Here is a 23,128-nt window from a genome sequence, read left to right on the forward strand (position 1 = left end):
TGTGAGCTTGAGAATGATTGCACCAGTTGTCAAAACATCATACTCGCTTTTACTATATTCTTCCTTACTGTAAAAGCTGTAACTTCTAACAAAATAATACTCATAATCAGTAAGTATACTCAAAACAAAACTATTAATGTATGATGCTGCTTTCTTTTTATAAAATTATTTCGCAAGTTGTAAAATGACTGATTCAAATAATTATTTCACCTGAATCCAAATTTTTAATATTGCTTGTCATAAGAAAATCTCTCATCCTGAATTTCTCTATCTCTTCTCTTAACTGTTTCGGCAGATAGGTTGTTCTAAATGTTGAAACTTCTTCTTTTGACAAAAAACCTTTTAAGGTGACTAATTCCCATTCAATGGGATCTTTGAACCTATAAGAAACAAAGTGGACAAAAAAGTATTAAACATGGTACAAATAAATTCGTGGAAAAGTTTCTGAAACATGCAGATGATAATTTGATGATATTCATAATATATATATATATATAATCATCAAACTACGATAATTTGATATCAAAGTGACACTAAAGAATTACTTTTCTCACTAAGGGTTCAGCCAATTAAATGTAAATCTTGAACCCAAACTAATATTTAGTTTCCATACTATAACTTTCAACAAGTTTTGTGTATCTTCATGACACTTTGAAAGCTTTCAGTAGGCATTAAAAGTCTATTATAGACAAAAATTTAATAAATTACTTTTGCTAAAAATTTCTCTGTGAATATATATAAAGTCAAATTGTTGGCTGCTCAAGTGAAATATGATTTTCATGTTAAAATTTAAAATACTTTTCTTCATCTGAAAAATTTCTAATTTTATTTTTGTAATCTCTAAAATCTCCTAAACAAAGTTCAAGTATTTTGTTTTGGTAAAACTTTATATTTTAGCTTCTGTTTCCTCTACCTTAACTCTGTACAGAGTTTGTCAGTTTAACCAGCCTTGCAATCATCATAAAAATACAAAATAAATCTAAATTACCCATTTTTTATTTCTAAAATGATTTCATTAACAGGAAAATATACTTGTTTATCCTAAACATCTTGAAGCTAGTACCAATATACATCTGTTTATACTTAAATCTTATTACCTATTGAGCCCTGGTTAACTAATAATCCTACCACACAAGTAAATCACTCAACAAATGTATAGCTTATGTTATGCTATCAAATTATGTAATGTATAAACTACTTGCAAGTGTGCCTTGTGAAAATTTATTACTATTATTATTTTATATATCTTATCTTATCCAACTTAATAAGTTTTTAATTTTAAAATATTAGTTACTTTTATAATAATAAATAAAGAGTACATATGAAAATAAAAAATATGACACTTATTTGGGTCTTATTTTGCTCTGAATTGCTGGTGAAAATTAACCCAATTTCTTTAAACTAATGGTACTACTACTACTACACTAAATAGTTATATTTAAATAAACAATGCACCTAAAAACAAAGAATAATAATAAATAAAAAGCAGAGAATGTTCTATAGCTATCATAGTTTTTCTGAGTTTCTATCTATATGATAAGAGCCATTAAAAATTAAATTATGCTTGTTAATACCCATAGCACTAAAGTTTGAACTGGGAGCAAAATAGATACTTCTCTGTACAGAATATTAAGCATTATAATAAATCATTTGATAAATTCAAACTTTGGCTTTCTCTTTATTATAAATAATATAATATTAAATATCAGAGAGAACTTCTGGCAATTTGTGAAATAGAAGATGTGACAAGTGGGCATGATAAGAAAGGTCTAATTTTCTATTTTTATGGCTCTGTAACCAAATAAAAGATTGAAGACTATTAAAATTATTCTTTGCCTGAGTAATGCCAATATTATAATGAGTAATTTACATTAAATTCCATACTTCTCAGAGATGTGATAAATAAATCAGAAAAAAAGAGATGATCTAGAGAGCAAATGTTACAATTCTCATACTAGAATGAAATTGAAAACTTTAAAAAATATTTCCTCATGAAATTAAGAACTTATGATCTTATATAATATTAAAATTTGATTATTAACTATGTTTTTATATGCCAAGTTTATTTGCATACCATGATAATAAAACAGTTTGATTAAATTTTGAATGCTATTCTCTAAAAAGTTGTGACACATGCACTTTGACATACCCGCAGCAAGAAGATTTAAAAGGATTTTGTAAACTAAATATATCAAATACATATAAGCATAAAATGAAAGTTTTCCTATACAATTTAAAATTCGGTTGGACGTAGCTACATATACATAACCTAGATATGTTACAACTACTTGGACAAACAGTTATGGTTTAACTTGAGGCCCCAAAGATTTCAAACTTTTTCCTAATTGCTACTCAAACTACACCTGTGATGTATCAAAATCTGACTGTAGGAGAAACTTGCTAACTAAGCCATATCACATGCAGCAACTAGTGTACATAAAAGTTTTAGGTGCTTTGCAGCACACAAAGAAAAAGATAAATGGAGCATGTGTGAAGATTTATTTACAGTCTGAATCTAAACAAAGTAGTAATCTTAACTGGTCAGCTCATCTAAATTATTTTATGTATTTAGCTCTAAAATAAAGGGCTGATTTAACAATATGTTTACATTTTAATGCATAAACAAATAACCAAACCTCATCACAACAAAAAAATATGGGTTTAATCAATCCTGTAGTTTGTATCAGTTCTATGTAAACTTTGTAAACTCTTAAATCAAAGAAACTAATTGGCTATGAATTAAAGTATTATAAATAACTGGTAAAAAAAACTGCAAATTTTTTTAATTACTGATATTCACTAATAATAAAAACTGTTTAACACCTATTCACTTGAAAAGAGACTGAGCTGTCAATTAAAGAAAATTTGCTTCTCATATATCAATGTGGATATGCTAAACATTTTTGTAAAGAGAGAGCAATGGTAAATTTCATATAGTTCATTAAACAGTGAAGTACAGTTGTTCATCAAAATGCTTATGATAAGAACTGATAATAAAGAAATTAGGCTTATATCTGTATGGCTTTCTACACATCATTGGCAGCAGAATATTTATGTAAGATAATACCTTTAATTATTACAAATAGACATTTCAGACTTTCACAAATATTACAATAATTAGGTTTAAGCGACTTGATATTACACTACAAATGTGCATTGGATATAAAAACTCTATTTGTCTCTGTAAAAGTTCCTTACTGCATTTATTTAAAACATCTCAAGATTTTCCTAGACCTCTAAGGTAATATTATTGTTTTAATTATTCAATATACTAAACCTACTATAGTTAGGCATACAGTTTAATATCCCCATAAGTTTACTGGTAGAGTAAAGTAGTTTTACCTTTATTTTAAATATTTTTTTCCAGTACTATAAAGACATATATTTATTCTTTTACTGAAATAACTTCAATAACTTTCAATAACTATCTAGAATTATAGAATTTTACAGAGTATGTTGTTGGTTTTTAGTTTTAACACCCTTTATCAGCCCAATGCTTACACACACACACACACATATATATATATATATATATGTCTTTCTACTTTTGTTACCATTAACTTTTAACTTTACAACAGATTACTCAAAGCCATGAGGCAATGCAGTTACACTTGCCTTTACAGTGTCCTATTGAATTCACTGTAAAAATCCTATTACAATATGGCTACAAACACTAGGAAATGACAACAGTGCAACTACTCATCCTGTATACCAATATTAAGAAAAAAAGCATTTTGGTTGTATCTATCAATATTACTGGAAGTGTGACAATACATGCTAACTGGTAGCACAAAAATTAGCTGCTTCTCACACAATCCAAACATAACCCACAATATCAATACTACTATAACTTTAACACCAATTTTCATTTTATGCCCCCCCCCCAAAATAAAACGTACAAAGCAAGACAATGTCATCATTTAAAATGACACTTGCACGACATTAAAAGGATACCAAAGGTTTGAAGATGTCTTTAAAAAAGTGTGACATGAACATGAATATAAAATGAAGTTTAATACAATTCTGGCCATTGTGGTGTGTTGTTGTAAGAACTTCCTCCCTAAAATAAGTGTATAAACTTGATGGTCATTCATTGATGATAGACTTGATCTGAGAAAGCATATCATCTTATTGCTCTTCTCAAATTTGTTGCCTGCCACTAAGCCTTGCCCTGATGGCAGGTTGCATATCCAGACATGGAAATGAATAGGTGCTTGACAGTGTCAATAGAAAAAAACTTTAGTTTTCGTCTCAACCAGCACATTCCCCATGCTGAGGAATTTACTAAAACTGAACAGATATAGACAATAGATAAATTAGCTAGTTGTTTGTCAATTCTGAGAATAGGATGATGCCTAAAATTTAGTGATACCATGGTCTTTAAAAAGGTGCTCAATTTTATATGGAGAATACAATGATGGTGTTGATTTGCTTTGATCTATAAGCAAGTGAGAGTGCACACAACTATAATAACAGCAGAATTTTGTGATCAGTGAGAGTCATGCAGCCAATCACTGCAAACTAAACATATAGGTTCAACTAATTGTTGATGGATAAAAGAATTAAAAACCAAACCCTCTCCAGGAGACAAAATATACAAGATAAAGCTTGAGCCATTTAGTAGTTACTCAATGTTATATTAATCCAGATGATACATCTGGAACAGTACTTGATTACCCAATGGGTAGACTAAGCATGTGATTAGAGTGCAGGTAAAGCAGGGGCACCGAAAAGAATGAGAAATTTCTTTTGAAAGAATTGATACCTCAAAGAAAGCACAAAATCAAAACTTTGTAAGACTTCTTTATACTCAACTACAAACTCTTCTCATATTTTTGTTCTCCTCACCTAAACTAGGTCTGCAAAGATCAATATAAAATTTACGAAATTGTTTTTATTTTAAATTACATATATATGGGGAACCATAATATTTTCAGTGCCGAGGGCCTATAAAGGTCTTAATTTGGCCATGATCTGAAAGATTTAAAACATTCTGGATAATGTACACCTTATAATTATATACATAACAAAATTAATTATTTAAATATGTAAAAAAAGACTCAAATTTAAAGTAGAACCATATATGACACATGTTTTAAATTACAGAATACCTAATGAGTTACATATCCTGAACAGAAGAATTCCTAGGAGTAAAGTTGGTGAGAAACCTCTCAATAAATGTAATACTAATCTACTGCACTTTCTGTAAAAGCAAAGTACCATTTTTCCAACTTTTGAAGTGCAATAGCCTGTTTTTCTTTTTCCCAGGCAAACTGCATCTTAACACATTCTTTATTTCTTTCTCTTTCAAGGTTCAGAGCTTCACGTATATTTGGATCAACAGCATATTTCTGAAAACATATAAAAAATCAGAAACAAAATTTTTAATCTACTTCCTTACATTAAAACTTAAAATTATTCAGCCAAAGTATAAATATTTTATTTGTGCAATACAAGGAGTAACTTAAAACTACAGTAATTTTTTAAAATATTTTTAAAACTGTTAATTATATGTAAACCACAATATTATGATGTGTTTACAGTTTGCTTATCTTCCTTGTTATTGCAATATTTTCTTGTTCACTTAGATTTATCTGTTTTCTGTGTAAATGGTATGATAGGATTCCTGTGAATACATTCACGTTGTCACACCGACATGTGCTGTCTTGTTATGGAAATTATAATTTTTTGTAAATTTTATCCATCAGTTCAGTAGCATAAATTGTACTTACACGTCAAAATTATTACTTATAAACAATGAGTGTTTTCATAATTAAATTTGTATTACATGATTAGTGAAATACATTTAGAATTGGTGCAACAGTAGGTTATAGGTATATAAAGTTCTATACCTTAACACTTAAATGGCAGAGTTAAATAGCATAACAATTTGAATATTTTTACTTCTTATTTGGTGATTGTTCTTTGATCTTGCATAGCCTGTACAGTACTTATGACTGTCATGCTCTTATCAACAACTACTGCCAATTTAGTGAAATTTGTTTCCAACAACTCTTATACTGATATAGATACTAAGACTGTACTTTTCATGTTTATGGTCCAGTTAACCTATGATGGTTGTGGTATGTGCCTGGAATTACTTATCAAATCTAATTATAATATGCCATTCACATGCATATTTCCTAAATTAAGGTACACTCTATTCTAAGCACATAATTATAATATGGAGTTTGGTACTCATCTTGTACCTGTAGATGTTATATGCTAAATTCTAATTTTAAATAAAATATAACCTGTTATTTCATTTTAATTTTAAAAAAATCCAACTGCATTATTTTTTATGTTTTTACTGAAAAACAACTTTCAATGCTAAATACATTACTCTAAACTTAAATTCATAACCTAAAATTTAATAACATGCATGCAATTTCAATGAGTGTATTACTTGTAAAAACGATTTATCAAAACCAAGAGAAAATTAAGCATGAACGTAGCAACAGCTTCCATAAAAATATACATATACCTGTTTTTCCACTTTGAAATAAACTGGAGAATTCTCATCTTTTTGCAGCAAGTTATTAAAATTCTGCTTTAGGGTAACCATTTTTTGTTGAATTGTCTGACGCTGTAGTTCAATGTGTTTCTGATATTGAATTTTTTGGGCTAGTTGACATTCCTGCTCCAAGCTTAGCTGTTCAGATGTTATAACATCATTGGATTCTTCCTTCTATAAGAAAGCAGTCTCGTAAATAGAAAATAAAATGAATTTTACAAAATATTTTATTTATTAGGTTTAAGTTTTGTTTTAAATTTTATATGTAGAGAATGAGATCAAGATCCTGAAAAATATGGTTAACAAATTAACATCTGTTAATACTTCATAATGAAATATTTTCATAAATCATTCTATAGCACACATTTCTAGGCTATTTACTTAAATGTGTTGCAATATTATGAATATTATAAAAATGTCAGTCTGTTTGTATTTTAAGCTATTTGTTATGCCCACCTCAAGGAACTGAACCCCAGATTTTAGTACTGTAACTCTGTAAATTTATAACTCTCACACTAAGGTACTAAAAATATCTGTCAATAAAAAGACTTCAATAATAGATAAGAACTTAAAAATACAAATACAACATTGATGATTTTTTAAAAACAATTTTGTTGTTTACATAGCTTGAAGTTGGTTAGTTTATTAAAGGAGCAAGGTAAACTTCTGGTGTTTGGTTTAAACTAACAACTTGTAAGAGAAAAGTAAAGAAATTCTAAATTAACAAGTAATATTAATAAAATTCTGTAAAGCTATTTAAAGTGTTTAGACTTTAGACTGTTGGATATGCATTTAATCCAAAATGAAATACCTTAGGCAAATAGCTTGCTTACAAACTAACTAGGAAGTAGAAAACCATATTTTTATCAGTACAGAAAATATATTAAGCTTTGTGTCTAGAATTTTATTCTGTTCATTTTTTTATCACAAAATTATTTAATGAGAAAGTTTCCCCATGATTCTGCTTAAAATTATTTATACATTGTTCCCTTATGATGAATTGTTGATGTTTAGATTCCCATTGTTGAAACCTAGTGTTTGAAAAATAAAATTGATGTTGCTGAAAACAATTAAAAAGCAAGTGTATGGCATTAAAATGTATGGTATAAATTACTCCATAAAATAAAAAAACAACAACAAAGAATGTAAGTAGGATTCTCAATTTTTGGAAAATGCCACTTACAATACAGTGGCTATAAATAAACATTGGATTTGAACTACACAAAGTGAAACTGAAAAGCAAAATTTTGGAACATTATTGCTTCCTATTAGAATATGTATATGAATATTAAAATTACAATTAAACATATTTTAGTGATAATAATTGTATTGTTGTTGGGTACATTGCATGGTTGGATTGAATTATCACAGTAATTAATTTGGGTAACAGTAATTTGCAAACATTTGAGTGTGAATGTAATGTAACTAACTTTCTCTGTTATAATGGACTAAAAACAAAATTTGGTTTATTAGTTAAGTATAGAAATATCAATTTAATAAACTACTCTTAATTTATTTCTAACATGTTTTAACATATTTGTTCAGGAATTACACAGCTAAAGACATGTTACTCAGTAATGTTATATGACTTAAAAGAGGTCTTAGATTCTGCATAAAGTTTTCAGTTTTACAATGTATGGTTTAAGGTTAAATCTGCTGACAGGTCTACAACCTTGACATAAGCATAAAAATTTACTCACTCCAATAAAATAATGTTTATCAAGTTTGAAATTAATATTTCTCAACTTTTATATAGCTTTTAAGCTTAACAGCATGTTGTGAAAATAATAATTTATTGAATATAATGATATTTTAAAAGAAAAAACAGAGTAGACATAAAAAGGACAATTATACATGTGTATGCAATTAAAACAGTTTAAACAATTGAGACCTCAGTGAGCTTTTAAACAAAAGTCAAATCTGCAACAACAAAGCAGAAACACAATATAATAATATGCAACTTGTATTAAAAAAAAACTAAATCTAAACCCTAAGTTTTATGCAATTACAGTATAAAAATCACGTATTGTGCATACGAATGTGTATGTAGTATTTTAATAAAATTACCTGTTATTAGTAGTATTAAAGTTAATTTTTAACTGTTTATAACTTATCAACAAACTTTCTAAAATTTAATCATAGAATTATTTGTACTACATATCTAATGACTTCAAATAATCATAAAGGAAAATCAATCCAAAGTTTTGACCTAGTGTTCTTCAGATTAGACACTGATGCACAATTTTGTTTATTTTTGTTTGTAACTTTACCAAAAAGAGGTTATACTGATTAGAAACATGCATTTCAAGTGAATAAATTTATTTGTTGTAAATAATAATATTAAAAAATCTGAAAAGAATGAGATAATTTGCCCTTAATACTTTTAGGGGTAAACATACACAATTTATAAGATGCTTGTAATGGCATGCACTAAACAGGGATGTAGCATGCAAACATTTGTTACAGTTATTTATTATATATTTTACCTAGTTTTTGCCATATATACAAGCTGTAAAAATCTTAGCAATAAATATACAAAAGAAATGACAGAGTAAATATAACATATTAAAATATTAGGTGAAATACAGTTAGATTTTTTATATAGAAAAAAAGTTTAGCTCTCTGTATAAAAAAAACATTCAACATCAAGGCAATAGCTATAAGCAGGGTAATTATGTAATGTGTCCTGGTTTTAAAGAGTTGGTATAAGTAAGACTTATTTCAATGAGGTTTAACTTCCATTTGGCAACCTAAAAATGTGTAAAAAGAAAAGGAGCTGGCATGGATGTTCAAGTAATAAGTACATTTTGTATGTGTAAAATATATGAATTCTCCTTACCAAATAGTAATGTTTCAACTAAACTGTAAAACTGCAGTAATGTACAATTCTTAATATCTAATATGAATATATTAGCACAAAAATTAGTTTGATCAAACTGAACATGAAATATTTTAGATTATTTTATAAAAGATAAAAAAATATTTATATGTTTCAAAACAATGACATGAGTGAAATTATTACATGTACAATAAAAGATAATTTCTGAATCTTATCATTAATAAAAGAAATAATTAGAATTGCTTTTTTTGACATATGTATATCTTATATAGGTGGATAAATGTATTTGTACCATCTTCCTTATATAAGACCTTGCTACTGCATGTATCCTTTTTAAAACCATGAAAATAAAGCTACTTTGAGGATCCAGTTAGTATAATGGAAGGATAGGATATAATGTAATAGTACCATAACATCTTGGTTTTTATATCCAAATATCATATTAGTGGCTGAAATACAGTCTACCTCCATGATGTATAGTATTCTGATTGTTTTCATACATGTGAAGCCAGCAAAGCTGAGGTTAAACTAGGAAGAAAGGTGTACCCCCAACACAATTTAGGTCTCACTTACACCAGTACCCAAAAATGCAGAATATGTTACATTTTTACTCATCTTTTGGTCTGCACCCTGTTGTTAAGTGCTTGTTTTGTGGCTACATTTTTTTAAAGAAAACTAAATCTGAATATACATACACATACATATATAAGTTCTTCTATGATATTTTTCCCAAGTGTTCCAAAGACTAACAATATTTTAATACTGTTACATTGATAAGGTCTTTCAGAAAGAGTAGGTAGGTTTGCTTTGTGGAGGGAGGACTAGCAGAATATATGACAAAGTAATGCTGAATTTAGCAAAAACTGAGTTTAAGCAAGGAAATAGACAAACCGGACTCAGTAAGTAACACACAATGAAAACAATTTTCATTTATTCAAAGTCAAAACGTAGTGTGTGTGTGTGTACTTGTTTTATGATGCTAGATGGTCACAGTTCACTGAATTCATAAATAGTTTCAAATGATTTTCTTCTCTTGAGATATGTTTCCAATAGCTAACTCACCTTAGACACAGAACATGAATGTTTAAGGCTAACATCTTTCACTTAAATGGAAATGTTTACCTATAGTAACTATACTTTTCCATATGACTGGTCATTCTCATCCAAACATAGAGGAAGCTATAACTTCAAAATATCATTTGACTCACCACTGGGAAACACTGTTGTTGACCTTCATGCGCAGCATATAACATAAGAGCTATTCTTCCATTTTTACCACAAAAGGAACAGTTCTGACCTCAATGTAATGACAAGATATAAAGAGAGCTAGACTAGATTAAATCAACTTAGTAACTTTCTTGACCAAATGTTATGCAAACACTGTACAGACTTGGAATAAATAAAAATTCTACATTAAAATAAGAAAGCAGAAAATGCATGGTATGCTTGTATACCACATGGTCAGCAGCAGGGAATACCACTGGGTTGCCCAAAAGAAACTGACTGACTGCAGATTGTGGGAAATCATTGTTCAGGATCATAATGACTGAAGTTAGAATTTCATGACACTGATGTTTCTGTTTGTACTCAATTATTTTTTAATATCTGTTTGTTTTTTGATTATTACATTATTGTAACTGTTCATAATAATTCTAACACTTATATTCAATAGGCTCTTCAAGAAATACAAAGTACACTGTACATTGTAGTGTTCTTTGCTAGGTTCCACCATACATTTCTATATGTAATTTTGGGATATGAAAACTATATTAGGTCAAAAACAGCTGTTAATTACAGGCTAACGTTTGCACTCTCTGATTGTCAATTAATAGATGACCAGATAGTTTTGCTATTATAAAATATATTTATTAAATATTCTTTTAACACTGTGTGAATATAATTACCTTGCCAAAAAACGCCTAAACACTAGCAAACTCCAAAATAGTTTACTGAGTTCCAATGTTTACCCAGAAATACACAAAAGCATGAAGTGCAAAATGTTACAAAAAGTTACAAAAACATAAATAAAAATGATAAACCAATCTCTTTAAAAAACATTTCAAAAAGAAAAATATTTTTGTCAGAGTATATCTCCTTTAGTCTTTAGAAACCATAAGACTAACATGTTTATATAATACTCACTATATGAAATATAGGGATTCTAGAAGCATTTGGTAACTTTGTTTCTGTTTTTCCAGATGCATTAAAACTGTGCATAAATATATTTCCATCTCTTCCAGCAGATACAATGACCCTGTAAAATCAAAATATAATGTTCAAAAACTATTATGATAAGTTAATGCTAACTGTAATACATCAATTTTTATGTAATGTAAGCAGTTCATTTCAAATTAAAAGTAAATCTAATGAAAGAGCACAGATTTTAAGTATTGAGTGTAACATTAAAGTATTACAAAGAATGCTAAGTTAAATGCTAACATATTAAATTAAAAATTAAGTATGCAACTAAAATTTAAGAATAAATTGCAATTGATACAATTTGCAATGAAACTGAAAATAAAAGTTAAATTGTAGAATACGTACTTTCAGATAAAATTTTCTCTAACTATGTTATGATTAAAGTTACTTAAGCTATAAAAGATTTCTGCTTTTTTTATTTTAGGTTTTGCTTTTTAGGTTCAAAAAAGTTTGAACATATGCAAATCTACATAAAGTCTCTTGTACATTTTGTTAAGATAAAATATATAGAAATGTGGTTATATATAAATATCATAGATATAATCTATGTTAGACTTACTTATATTTAAAATAGGGCTAAGTGAATAATTTTGAAGTATCTATAAAACTGATTCCTAAGGACAGTGAGAAATTGGTTTCATAACTAACCCTAGAGTGAAGATGTAACTGGTTATCAGCAAAGAAACTTTAGCAAAACTAAATAATGACCAAGATTTCTGTACTTTGTGGAGTCTTTAACTGTTGGAATTAGAGTTTGTTCTGTTTCTCTAAAACAGTTTTGGTTTAAGGTTAATGCAGATCAGATGGTTCAGTTAGTTCTTGTACTTTTCAGTCATTCACTTTACAATGTTTTAAAGTTAGTTCACTGAAGCAAAAATAGTTTCTCTTTTGTACTTACCACAAGTACACTAAATATTTCTATGCTACAATTCAGAGTACATATTTGGATTACACAAATTATTTTATTTACTTACAGAACTTGAGAAAATTGAATCTATTACTTCCTAAACTGAATTAAATGATGATAAAGTATTTTGTCTTAAACACAATGTAATTAACATAAGCGTTTTCTTAAAACAAGTTATTAAACACTTAACAAGTATAGTTATTCAAGTACACCATTCTTATTTTCATACTTATAAAAATAATATTGTTTCATCACTTCAATACCCTCAACACTAACTAGAAGTTCCTTGTTTAAGCAAAATAAAATTAATTTATTACTGAATGATATGTAGAGTTTTTACATCTCTCAAAAAGTAATTGTGAAGTACTCTTGCACAGATGTTAGGAGGACATCATAAAATAAACTAATTTAAGCTTCTTTATGTGCAATGCTATACTATTCTGTCACAGACTGGTTCATCATTTAAAAATAACTTGTAACCAAACCAACATAAATATACATATCTAACAGTTTAGTTTTAACTAATTAATATTTGAGTTACAATGGTGAAGAACACTTGAAAGCAGCCAAAGGCTACACTGAGTAAAGGAATTTATATTAAAATGTTTCTTGAACTGTTCCATACTATTCCATTTTTTTGCAATTAAACTTTCCAAAACGAAATGTTTTTAAAGATACAACCAAACTTTTTACTTTAGAAAAATAAATGATCAACATCATTCTTAGCAAAGATTGGATAATAATGTACCATATACCTAGTTTATATAATGATTCTACATATACCAAAAACCAGAATTTCAGTGATAATTGTGGAGTTTAAAATCAATTTTCTCTGACAAGACAGATTAGGCAGTTGCTCTGTTATGAAATGTTACTATGGTAATAGGTACCTGTTACTGTACTAAGTTATATTGTGTTATGCCATACTTACATTATAGAGATAGATTTGTCAACAACAAATTGAAAATTGTTTCCTTCAGTATTTTTATTGCATTCTTAATTCAGAGTTATCTGAAGTTTTCTATTCTTACAGGCTAGGAAGAATGCAAAATTAATCTAGAATGCTCTCCAATGGTACATAGTTACAAGTTATTTTCAAAATACCTTATTTTTCTATCTATTTGCTGTATCCCCACTTCAGTGGCAGTGCTTAGCTGTGACACAAGAAGAAGTTGTAGCTATTGCAGCTACATATCAGGTGAAGCAACTGGTCATGGTTCTTGAAATAACAACCTTGATTCTTTGAGAAACCTTACTCTAGTTCCAACATGAACAAACTTCTTACTAGATGATTATGTTGCCGACTTGGCAATTTACTTTCTACTTGTGAAAAACTGCTCAAGACTAGAAGCCTAAACAAACATATTCTGTTTTTACTGAATTACTAGCTAGTTATTATCCATATACCAGTTGCTAACCTGTTGCTATCTTCAGGGAAGTCCTGATAATTGACTACTTCTATGATGATAAGGGTGCAAGTGGGTCTTCTTCATACAAAGTCTTGTGTGCTATTCACTAGTCTGGGGTATGCCCCTCATCTTAGAATCTTAATCAACTACCTTATTTTAATGTTTTAAAGAAGGAAAGTCAGAGTTCACTGATGTCTGTACCACAATGTTTATGTTATTAAATAGTAAATGTAGAAAGTTTAACTTAAACTTTCTTTTTCTTATTTGTGATTCACATCCCAATATGTTAGTAACAATCTATATTCACAAAAATACCATAAATTTCATTTTACTCTCCAATCCTGCTTCGTTTTCAATGATCTTGAATACAAACCAATAGGAGTCTTATCTTCCTTGTTGTATATGTACCTTCTGTGTATAGACATTTCTCACAAAATAAATCACACAAGAGAAAAACAACAAAACGGAGATGAAGAGGCAAATTAATCAACTTTCACATAAAGTAAATCATTGTCATAGCATAAGAAAAGTTTAATTAAAGTAACTGTATTCTGGACTCGTGAATACAGAGCTCACATGTATATGATCACTAAAGTAATAAAAGGTTTATGGATTTATTTTGTGATAATGAATGTGACTGGACTGAAAGGGATGAGATTAGCCTGCAAAAGAAAAAAAAACAAGAACATTTTATTCTCATTAATGGACATGATGAAAACAGAATATAAAGCTAGTTGGCAAAAGGTATGTAACATTTGAAGATGCAACATAGCATGAGCCAGCCATGGTTCACTCAAAATTTCGATGAACCTCTTGGAAAGTAACAAAACTATACTCCCAAATCACATTCTGTTTTTAGTTGACCAATCACAAGTTAGACAACAAGAGTTGAAAAATATCTCTGCTCCATGCTATTTGTAATAAAAGTAAAAATTTTATTTACTTTATTAAAGATATAAATAGTTGGAATTGAGACAGCATCTTTTTAAATCTCCTTGATTGTTTCTATATGGTGTAGAATACTCACACATAAAATATCTTTCTCAACACCACAGGTATGTACATAAACAATGTTACAGAATGTAGTTTCTAATAATAAGAGTATTTAGTTTCCTGTAGAAGTCTCTGTGTTTTCTTCTGTACATAACTTACATGTATGCATAACTTTAGATTTGACAAAAATTGTCTGAAAGCTGGCTTACAAATTTTTCGAAGATTCTTTCACTTTCTCAACTGTTTATAATTCATGTGAATCGTTATCTGGTGATTATAGTACTCACCTGCCACAACAACTTGTGCTAATGTGACTAATGGCTCCAAACTGACAATCATGAATTCTTTTTGAAAATACATTTCCCAAAGATTTGAGGTTTCCTGGTTCATTTAATTTATAAACAGTCAATACACCATCTTCTTGTCCCAGTAAAAGATACTGACTATCAGTACTATGAAAAAGAAAATAAATTAATGGTTACAAATTCAAATTTACTTAGGGAATTAAAGAGGAAAAAAATAAATGGATAATTTTAAAATCCTTCAAAAACGAGAAATTTTAAATCATTTAGCTAACTAATCAATCATTTATTATATCTTAAATACTGTTGAATATAATTTTTCACATCTAAGAATATATTTACTACACTACAGGCTTTAAATAAAGAGAGAGAAACAAGTTTATTGATCTCAAATATTAGTTCTATAAATAGAAATTGCTGAGAAAAATGCATGAATAAGATTTTAATAATTATTAGAAAGAATATATGCTATGTTTTATGAAACAAAAATTAAGCAGACCTAGTACCAGATAATTAAGAAGCAGATGAATGGAGCTCTTTAACATCAAGACACATTTCAATAATCTTTTTAGTACTAGTCAGATGCCAAAATCTCACCTTGTTGCCACAGACCACACTGACTTGTCTTGACAAGCATGAACAGGGGCAGCATAAACTGGTTCTAACTCTATACAATCACTGTTGTCTTCTGGAATTTGTAACTCATATAAATATCCAGCATCAAAGCCTTCCTGTAAAAGTTTAATTTATTATTTACTATGTATGTATGTGGCTTGGGATATATCTCTTTTAGACAACAGATTTCAAAGGCAAATGTTCTGCTTCATTATGTATTGTGTACTGTTCTCTTGAAGATAAAATATAAGAAAGTTTATTTTAAAAGTTTTTAATTATTAACTAATCTACCTTAAAACATGAGTTGCATAGATTTACTCTCTCTTTTGTGATGATGATAAACTGACTTGAAGTAAAAATGTATCTCAAGATGGTTGATATGGGTATTAACACTTTTACCAAAATAAAGCAGAGAACAATGTTTCGACCTTCTTAGGTCATCTTCAGGTTAACAAAGAGAGAGTTTTGAAACTGATCTGAGTATGGTTTTTGTTGTTATCTGGTTTAAGAGATTCTCAAGTGATTGTTATTTGCTAGTAATAGTAAATTCAGAACTATAAATCTAAAAGTTTTTGTTAATTGATACTTTTTAATAACCTTCATTATTAAATAGTTGCTGTTAAATTTATAACGAATTTCAAAAACTATGACTTTAAATAAATTTTCAAGTTCCACTTTCATCCATTACAGAGATGTCTATATACCCTAAAAACTATATTTTTATTTATTTTATTATCAGAATTTTGCTAACTTATACTACTCCTGCCTTCTTAAGTCATTTTTGTGGTAACTCCTATATATTAGATCACAGTTGGCTCCAGGATTAAAATACTGAATCTGAAACAATCTCATAGTTTTTTTATATTTATTATGAAGTCAGTAGCATAATAAATATACTAAAATTAGCATTGTCACATTCAGAACAATAAAATCATAAAAATATTGAACATAAATTAGAACTGATACCAATACAAGTTTTGTTAGTGTTGCCTGCATCTGACATTATGGTGAGTACATGCACAGTTTTTTTTTTATGTGACTTTAGATTTGATTCACAAAGTATGGTCCCCCTGCTATATATATACACACACACTACTGGAATGTAAAAAATCAGTACATCAGTGTAATGTTTAAACCAGCTATTTTAGTCAGAGGTATAAAATCCCTAAAATTATATAATTTTGACTTACCTGTAGAATTGAGGTAGTCATAGTTTTCACTGTGCATAAAAGTAATGCATGAACATTTCTTTAGCAACTATTTTAATGGTTATCTGTTTTTTACTTATCTGCAGAATTTGAATAGTTGTAGACTTCATTTTACATAAGAATAATGCAACAAAATGAAAATTCTTGTTGGCAATTTTCTGGATGGTACATTTCTGTTTAAACTTCATTCTGCTCTTGATGAATGCATTTATGTAGTATACTTTTCTATATATTGTACAATTACTAAAACAATCATCAATAGAAGTAACTATAAAAGTTTCTGTATTTTAATACAGTCACATTGTTTATAGAAAATGTGCCCTATAAATAATTAATTCTTAAATCAATCCAATCAAAATTATTTAAACAAACAATGGTTTGTGAAAAAACTCCTGTGATTTATGGATATTAACAACATAATATTATTGCTTTTTTGTTCTTTAAATACCATTTTTCTACTTATTTTCCAATGTGAACATTTGTACAGAAACGTTAAAGATATATGCATGTAATATGGTTTGTGTTGACTTACTGTAGATTTGGAAATATAACTAAAGGTTTATTAATATAATGTTTATTGCATCCTATTCTATCACAGTTAATACATATACTTCAAGTCTAACTAGTATACCCCATTTGATTTTCTGTTTTAATACAAACTTACCAAAGATACCCAAACTTTAGAAGGTTGGTTAGAAGCCCATGCACATAGTATGGAGCTTGGTTTATATGGGACAGAGAGAGCATCTTCAGTTTCTTCTATCTCATTTTTCTTATTTTGTTCTAGGAAAATAACATTTTATGAAAGAGAAATTAATAACTACTACAAAAAAGTTTAAAACTTTTTCATTACATTTCTTAAATTCCATTATAAATACTCTCTTGGGGGTTAATGGAAACTTAAATGCGACCTTTTTATATGAAATTTCATAAATAAGCAAAAAGAAATTACACATTGCTTTTCAGTGCTCAAGAAATTAAACCAAAATTTAAGTATTACTTACAATGGATCAGAAAGTCAAAGTAAATTAAATTCTTAAAACACTTTTCACTAAAATGTTATAACTATCACACACACACATATATATACATATAATCTTAAATCTCAAATAAAATATAAAGAAAAAACAGATCTTGTCAAAGATCAATGTTAAAGACTCTCTACTGTAGTTAGTTAATCTCTCAAATTTCAAGTAGTTTCTTTATTGTTTGAAAATGTATGTAAAATAATTCCATTTTTCTATTTGAATGTTGACTGAACAGTTTTTCATACTTTTCATATTCCATTTAAGTACTGAAACAAACTTAAATACCAGCTAAAATAACAATTACATTAGCTGTAAAGAATAACAAATCTCACTACTTATCCTAATAAAGCATTATATACAGGCACTGCTCCTGTTATTTAGGCCCAGAAGAAAAGAAACATTATATTAAGGAAACAGATAAAAATATAGCTAAATAATAAGCACATGCAAATTTTATATAGAAAACACTGTGATATTTATATTAAGTTTTATTAGCTAAATTTCATCGTTTTTGTTAAAGACAAATTAATGTTCATTGTACCATTTTTCTCATACTTGATGAAACCGCTTTCTTTCCCTTCTGTTGCATCTTCAGAACATTTTTGCTCTTTTTCTATAGACATAGTTTTTTGTTCTTGCACCTAAAATATTTATATTTTTAACAGCTATAACTTTTTAATTTCTGGAAGTATTTCTCAAATCAAAAATGTAATAACCTCAGAAGTAAAAACACTGAAAGAAAATGTATGCTTTTCTTTTACTATATTTTCACCTTTTTATACAAATATTTTTAAAACTATTTCACCTGCTAGTATGTTTAGTAAAATTCAGGTATACAGAGTAGATAACAATACCACGGATAAGTTACTTTACTGACTAAACATACATATAAACTATTGTACAACACTTACGTATTTATTTACATTTGTGCAACTTTAAAAAATTGAATAAATATTAATGCAGTTCAGTAGAAAACTGAAAACAGTTCACTGTTGGCTAAAATCTGTTTCTCAGATTTAGCTGAAACTCAGTAGATCATTCTGAGAAATGATCAATATAGTAAGTGTTACCAAATTGAAACAAAGTTCAAGGATTAAAGTTTATCATGGAATCTTAAACCTTAAAGTGAAGGTAATTTGGGTCTTCATACTACTGAAAATTTCATTAAAGCAATCAGTATTTATTTTCACTTTTTTTAAATATATTTTAGTGCATTTTAGAATACTAAGAAGTTTTTTCTGAGTGTACTCAAGCCTTTGCCTTTATTCTCCTGTGTTCAAAAAGTGCCTTTTTTCAGTTATAAAAAAAATTATCCACAACTACTAAAAGATATGCCTAATTCCACACTCTGCTTGCTGTAAGTTACAAGGGGAAAACAACAAACCTTCAGTTTTAAAATCAATGGTACACAGAGATTTGCAGGCCTTCCATTGAAAAAATAATTTTCACATACTAATAAGTGGTAATATGAAAAAGTCACTGTTTAGTGTTAAATTTTAAAAAGCATTTACAAAAGTAACAAAAAATTCTCTGCTTGCTTCTAATGGCTTTTTATTTGTACCAGAGACAACCCACAGTTTCCCTTAATGCCATCTCTCCCAAAAAGAAATCTTGTTTTAAGATGCTTGAAAGAGCCCTTTTTTCAATGATCTAAAACTTCAATTTAATTCTTAGAGTATGTCTGGAAATAGCAAACACATATTACTATAACACTATACTGAAGTATGTTGTGCTAGAATAGGTACTTTCTGATTTGTTGACACTATTTGGCATAATAAAATTTGAATTTTGCATAAATGTACAGGTATTGTACATATAATTAATGATATCTGAAAAGCATGTACACACACAAAAATTGTTAAACTAAGAACCTAGGAATTTTCAAATGATAGTGTAATGATTATGCACTGGTACAATTTATTTACTGTAATTCCCACATTGATTTTTTTTTTTTTTCTAGTCAGAGAGCTGACTTTTATGAAAGTTAGCACTAATGTAAATACACCAACACTATATTTATATAACAACTGGAAAAGAATTCTGTGCAGAAATGAATTTTTTATGAAACAGTGTGTCTATATTCTAATTAATTTGGTATAAATATTGTAACAAAGTACATTTACTTTGTATGTTTAGAAGCTGCATATTTAATTACACATTAAATTTCATTATCTTTTTATTCATAACATACAACTATTTCTAATTTAATATGTATATTCATTATCCTTTGATTTTTAGCAATATCTATAATAACAAGAGTTAGGAATATTTCTTTTCTCTTATATATAAATGAATATATCATAAAGCAACATCTTCAAATAGAACTCTTTTCCACATTTTAATAATGGCATCAAGTTTTTAGTTAGTATAATTCATCTCATAATAAAAAAAAGCAAAAAGTGAGATGAGTCACTTTTGACACATAACTGTTATATATTAGGTGTTTAATATTAAAAAAAGTACAATTATAATAAAAAAGCTGATTATTTAAAAGCATTGTATGGAGTATTATGCAATTCTTCTTTAGAATTAATTACATTCCAAATTTACATGCTTATTGTATTAATAATACATTAAAAACCTTACCCTAAGATAAGATTTGATGCTTTTCACAGTGAACTGACAAGGCTTTAGTTCAGAAAGTTTGAATGTTTCCCTAGTATCACAATAATCCTCTGGCTTTGGTGCTTGCACTTTCACAAACGAACTGGTGCAGAAGGCCAAAATATTTTCTGGTGTTTTCTTTATAAATAATGCTTAAATTTTAATTTTCAGATCTTGCAAAAAATTCATTGTAAGATTCTTATAAGATACAAGTCATTTTAAATTATTCAATTACAGTCAAGTGTTACGATGTAGAAAATTATTTTTTAAAAGCATAAAAGTTTCCTTTTTAATCTAATGAAATAAAATTTTATGTTATAAGGCATTCTAATCATATTCTTCTAAGTAATAGAATAAAACATACATATAAATACCCTGTGCACACATAACAACATAAGCAACATATCTGTGCTCATACTTTGATTAACAGTATACTAACTCTAATTACTAATAACCCTGACTAGTCATCTTTCTTACTGTACTTGGGAATCTAACACAGAAAAAAAAATCAGGTACCAAGAATGTGCAAGTCTGAGTGTTAACTGACAAACAGACATAAACATCACATTAATAAACAGCTTCAGTCACAAAGAAAATATTGCACTAGAAAACAAAATGCCTTTAACAAACTCAGAAGTAACTTCTGAAAAAAAATTATTTTAACCAAAAGTAAAAAAAAAATGCAATAGGGAAAAACCTTTAAGTCCAATGTGTATTAGCTTTTTCATTTTAAATTTAGATTTATTCTTATGAGAACTTTTTGGTAACAGTTTGTCTAATGAAGTAGTATATGTTGGTAGTATACACTTCAATCACTTTTCTTATCCTCATATTTTTCATGAACCTATATATCGTTCAATCTTTCAATTTAATTATTTTTCTGTCCTGGTTTAGTTATTTCACATCATGTTGTGATATCTACTTCTGATGGAAAGTTTCAATTCTTTCTGTCTGTCAGTAGCAGTAGTTTGTAAAAGTTCCAGGCTAAGTCAGGTAAGAGCTAATCTTTCTTACTTTCCATGAATATATAGCAACATCCAATGCGTAAAAAAACTTCCCTACATCTTTAACATTGAATTTTACCTTTGTATTTACCATTCCCTCTGCTGTATTGTCAAATCTAAGGAAAAAAAATCATACAATACCCTACTAAAAGAATGCCTGGAATATTTAGTGCCATTACATCATCAACTATTTAAAAACTGCTAGCTGTACAAGGATGCCACCACACTTACTCTTGTTAAATGTCAGCCAAAACTAAACATGTTGAAATGATTATGTAATACTGTAATTTGTAATGTTTTATTTTTGCATAAAAACATATCACATTGTGCTTGATACAAAATATAAACATTTGTACAATTTACCCATTTATGATATTGAACTAGTTACAAAAAGATGTAAATTAAAAACAAAACTGAATGAAACAAAGATGCTTCCATGCTACAGCTTTCAATAAAAAAATTCCTTATAATCTGTACTGTTCATGCTAATAAATAGCCTTTAAAACATTTCTTTTTGCATGTCTTTCAGCAAAACATATATCTTTAATTTCAGAGGTTGAATGACTTACAACATGATGCTCAGTGATGATTTTATCAAGGTTAATATTATCTTACATTAAAAATATATTCCCAACGGGTACTTACCTCCTTTCACCAAAAGTTATTTCAATCCTGATTTGGCCTCTAAGCAATACTAAAATAATTTTGCTAATAGTGCACAAGTCTTTTATATACCAACAGTTTCATGCCCTTTAAGAGCATGTGCTGGTTGTGTGATCAATCATACTGCACCATCTATACCAGCACAGTTAGCTCTCTCTACAGTTCTAGAACAATTATCACTTTCAAGAATCGGCAGTATAATAAAAAAAAACTGGCGTATTGGTTGGGAGAAAGAGAGAGAAGTAGGTAAGAGGAGGCAGGTACTTATTGGAAATACATTTTTTTCAGTATAAGAAAATGTTGACTTTCAAAACGGTCTTACCTTCTCTTACTCAAAACTAGAATCCTACACTGCAAAGATGTAGGGGTAAGTGAAGTCACATCAATACTGAATGAAGCAAAAAGTGGCCAGACTGAAAGAACAGATGTGTAATAATATTTAAAAAGTTATACCTATGGTGTACAGCACTATTTCTGGAACAAGTATGTTTTTCACCCAACAATTAACACAATAATGCAAAGAGAGTGGAAGAGATTTGACAGACACAAATGCATTCACGAAAGAAATATACAGCACCAAATCAATGGAGAAGTGCTGTACAACTATAACTTGAAACAGTATAGTATGACAAACATGGAAGATCTACTGTGTAAGCAACAATGGAACCAAATAAGCATCTGTCAAGAACAGTGCCTTTAGTTACATCAAAGTATGCCAAGTGTAGTCCAACTTTGAAAACATCCATTGGAAACATCTTGTGGAGTCCTCCTAGTAAAGAAAAAAAATCCAGGGAAAGTACCTTGGATACTTGGTATTATGAGAAGAAAAAAAACCTACAACTA

General features: G+C 28.4%; 1 protein-coding gene across 4 annotated transcripts in view; it reads right to left on the reverse strand.

The window, feature by feature from the left end:
• LOC143238024 (cilia- and flagella-associated protein 44) overlaps positions 1-23,128 on the reverse strand; it is a 134,534-nt gene that overhangs the window by 44,783 nt on the left and 66,623 nt on the right. For all 4 annotated transcript variants that reach the window (XM_076477910.1, XM_076477909.1, XM_076477911.1 and 1 more), the window contains exons 13-21: positions 20,601-20,756; positions 18,556-18,655; positions 17,651-17,769; positions 15,761-15,894; positions 15,149-15,313; positions 11,496-11,607; positions 6,485-6,688; positions 5,221-5,351; positions 211-380 (exon numbers count right to left, since the gene is read on the reverse strand). In XM_076477910.1, the coding sequence (XP_076334025.1) occupies positions 211-380; positions 5,221-5,351; positions 6,485-6,688; positions 11,496-11,607; positions 15,149-15,313; positions 15,761-15,894; positions 17,651-17,769; positions 18,556-18,655; positions 20,601-20,756 (1,291 nt within the window). The remainder of the gene's footprint in view (positions 1-210; positions 381-5,220; positions 5,352-6,484; positions 6,689-11,495; positions 11,608-15,148; positions 15,314-15,760; positions 15,895-17,650; positions 17,770-18,555; positions 18,656-20,600; positions 20,757-23,128) is intronic.

Source organism: Tachypleus tridentatus, chromosome 13 (assembly GCF_004210375.1).
Source record: "Tachypleus tridentatus isolate NWPU-2018 chromosome 13, ASM421037v1, whole genome shotgun sequence".
Taxonomy (NCBI): Eukaryota; Metazoa; Arthropoda; class Merostomata; order Xiphosura; family Limulidae; genus Tachypleus; species Tachypleus tridentatus.